This window comes from Monoraphidium neglectum (assembly GCF_000611645.1).
Source record: "Monoraphidium neglectum strain SAG 48.87 unplaced genomic scaffold scaffold03327, whole genome shotgun sequence".
Lineage (NCBI taxonomy): Eukaryota > Viridiplantae > Chlorophyta > Chlorophyceae > Sphaeropleales > Selenastraceae > Monoraphidium > Monoraphidium neglectum.
The window spans coordinates 1-2,740 of record NW_014010301.1 but is presented as its reverse complement, the minus strand read 5'-3'; the positions used below and the strand labels follow the sequence as shown (position 1 = coordinate 2,740).

At 67.7% G+C, this 2,740-nt stretch overlaps 1 protein-coding gene across 1 annotated transcript in view; it reads left to right on the top strand.

Moving 5' to 3' along the window:
- MNEG_12597 (hypothetical protein) overlaps positions 1 to 2,488 on the top strand; it is a gene marked incomplete at both ends in the record, with an annotated part of 5,857 nt that extends 3,369 nt beyond the window's left edge. Inside the window, 6 exons of the mRNA XM_014038930.1 lie at positions 420 to 561; positions 837 to 1,035; positions 1,291 to 1,373; positions 1,559 to 1,696; positions 1,947 to 2,076; positions 2,217 to 2,488. Coding sequence (XP_013894384.1) covers positions 420 to 561; positions 837 to 1,035; positions 1,291 to 1,373; positions 1,559 to 1,696; positions 1,947 to 2,076; positions 2,217 to 2,488 — 964 coding nt within the window. The remainder of the gene's footprint in view (positions 1 to 419; positions 562 to 836; positions 1,036 to 1,290; positions 1,374 to 1,558; positions 1,697 to 1,946; positions 2,077 to 2,216) is intronic.
- Positions 2,489 to 2,740: the final 252 nt, after the last annotated feature.

The window sequence follows — 2,740 nt, the reverse complement described above, 5'->3', positions numbered from 1 at the left end:
AAGGTGGCCAAGGACGTTGTGGGGGAGTACTTCCGGGTCATCAGGTGGGGGGGGGTGCATGGTGGGATGCATGGGGGCCGCTTTGTCAGATCAGGCGACAAGATGAGGCTCTGCGTGTGTCTATGTGTGCATGTGTACATATCCGTGTGTGTGTGTGTATGTGTGTGTGTGTGTGTGTGTGTGTGTGTGTGTGTGTGTGTGTGTATCCAATGCACGTGTGCACACGCACGTGCATTCAGGATTGCAGCAGCGCGCGCAACTGCGGCTGGATAGGTGCCGCATGCTTGCATCAGCAGGCTGACTCCTGGCGCCAGTTCGGGCCCCAGGCGGCCGGGGCACAACGTGGCTGTGTGCCCGACCGACCAAAGGTCGCCCGTGCCCACTTGCCCACGCGCGGGGCCCCTCTCTTCTGGTCCCAGGCGGGCCGTGGACGACCACTCAAAGGCAGCAGTGGCGGCCGCCGCGTGCCTGGAGGCGGCGGCAGCGGAGGGCGGGGGGCTCGACCCCAGCGGGGCCGCCCTCCAATTCTCTGCAGAGTGGGGCGCCGACACCGTGGCAGAGGTGGGCGGGGCGGCGGGCGGCAGGGGTGCCGGGGCCAGCGCCAGCGCGGCTTGCGGCGCTGGGTGTGCTTTGCCTTCGCTCGCTTCTGGGTTTGGCTGGCACGCTATCAGAGGATGGACGCAAGCGTTTTGCTGAGCTGGATTGCTGCGGTTACAGCTAAAGCTGGCACACCTCGGCTCGCCATTGGGCATGCCACCTCCTGGCACCCTGCCGACGCTGCCCCTTCTCGCCGCCGCCTGCCAACCCCAATGCGCGGCCGAACCCCCCCCCCCCAGGCCATGGAGACCGTCACCGCTGACGTCACCCAGCTGGCACAGCAGCTTCCCGAGCTCGGCCTGCGCGACTGGGCGGCCGCGGCGATGGAGCAGGCGGTGCGCGGCCACGTGACGGCGGCGTTTGGCGCTCTGGACGAGCGCGCGGGGCTGGCGGTGAAGGCGCTGCTGGCGCGCCTGGGGGACGGCCCGGACAAGCCTGGTGAGCGCGGGGCGGCGGCGTCCGCTCGGGCAGCGGCGTCTCGTCGGCATGATATTCGGTTGGCTCGCAGCTGCAGGGGTGAATTGATCCACAGTCACGGCATCGAGCGTCTGGTGCCAGTGTGATTCTGGAAGCGTCAACGATGCGCGGCTGCTGGTGTTTGCCCAAACACCTGCTCATCCCCCCACCACACATTTACACACACATACACACACACACACACTCACATGTGTTCACATTTCTGGACCCCCACAGGAGCCGATGCGGCAACTCCCCTGGCGGACGCGTTTGCGTGCACCTCAGAGGCCATCCAGCGGTGCACCATGGCCATGCTGCAGGTGACCCGGGGACGCAGGTTGCAGGCCGTGTGCTGGCCCGCCCCGGCTTGACCTGCGGCGCACTGCTCGTGAGGGACAGGCCGCACTCCCTGAGCCTGCATCGCACGCACCCATCTGCGCTGGCCGTCTTGGTCCTTGTCAACCATGAATCTCAAGCGCGCACTGTGCCTGCACCTTCTGCCCAGGGCCTGCGCGCGTACCAGCAGCGCCACGCAGCCCTGGTGGGCCCCGTCCTGCCGCAGCTCGGCGACGTAACCGCAGGCCAGATGCAGGCGCTGCTGACGGGGCTGGTCGGCGGCTTCATGGCCCTGGGGCGCGTCAAGGTGCTGCGGGGCGGGCGCACACACGCGAGCCGCTGCCCGGTTGCGGTTGGTGAACCGCGCAGCTGGCTGCTCTGATGGCGCGTATCTTCTCAAATCATGCCGTCTTGCTCGTGCCCGCCGCCATGCATGGCTTGCTTTGCTAGTTTTGTGGAAGCTGAAATCACAACCAGAGTCAAAAGCAAGAATGATCTTAGGTCAGGCTCTGCAAATATCTGGGTTGGGCGGCCACTGACACGCCACCGCCCCGCAGGATGACGCGGTGTCTCTGCTGCGAGAGGGCGCGGCGGCCGCGCCCCCCTCAGGCCATGAGGCCGGCGGCGCCTCTTCGCGCACGCGCGCCTGGAGCGGCGCAGGCGCCGGCAGCGGCGAGCTCAAGACAGGTACGCGCTCCCCGTTGCCGCCGCCGCATCCCCGCTGCTCGCTTGGATTTGCTTGGCATGTGCGTCCGCGCTGCTCGTGCACCGCCCCTCGCCGACTCTCTCCCATAATACGCTGTGGCGCGCGCGCGCGGTGGCCCCAGGCCCACTGCTGCTATCAACCAAGCTGTGCCTATTCATGGAGTCCGCCACGGTTCCCGCCGTGATGGAGGAGCTCGCTATGAACTTCCCGCCCGAGTCCGGGGACCCGGACCAGCCGCCGCCCTTCCTGGCCGGCGAGGTCGCGCGCCGCATGGGCACCGCTGCGCAGCTGCTGCTGGCGGCGTACGTGGAGGCGCATGGGCGCGCGCTGGCGCTGGCGGTCGGGCGCAGCAGCGGCGCCACCAACTGGCTGGACGCGTCAGAGCCCAGGTGACCGCACAGGCGGTGCAGCGCCGCAGGGCGTCTTTAGGTGTCACAGGGTGGGGTTGCTTGGAATCCTGATCTGGCAGCCGTCGGGGGTGAAAAGCCGTCGTCAGGGGTGGGAGCCATGGCATTATTGCGCGCGCTCCGGCACGCTTCCAACGCTGGTCGGACACGTGGAGCGTGTGAGGTTGCATGCCGCCGCCAGGATAAGGCCCAGCATATGCTTGCCGCGGCACTCTGGAGGCACAACTCCCCCCAGGTC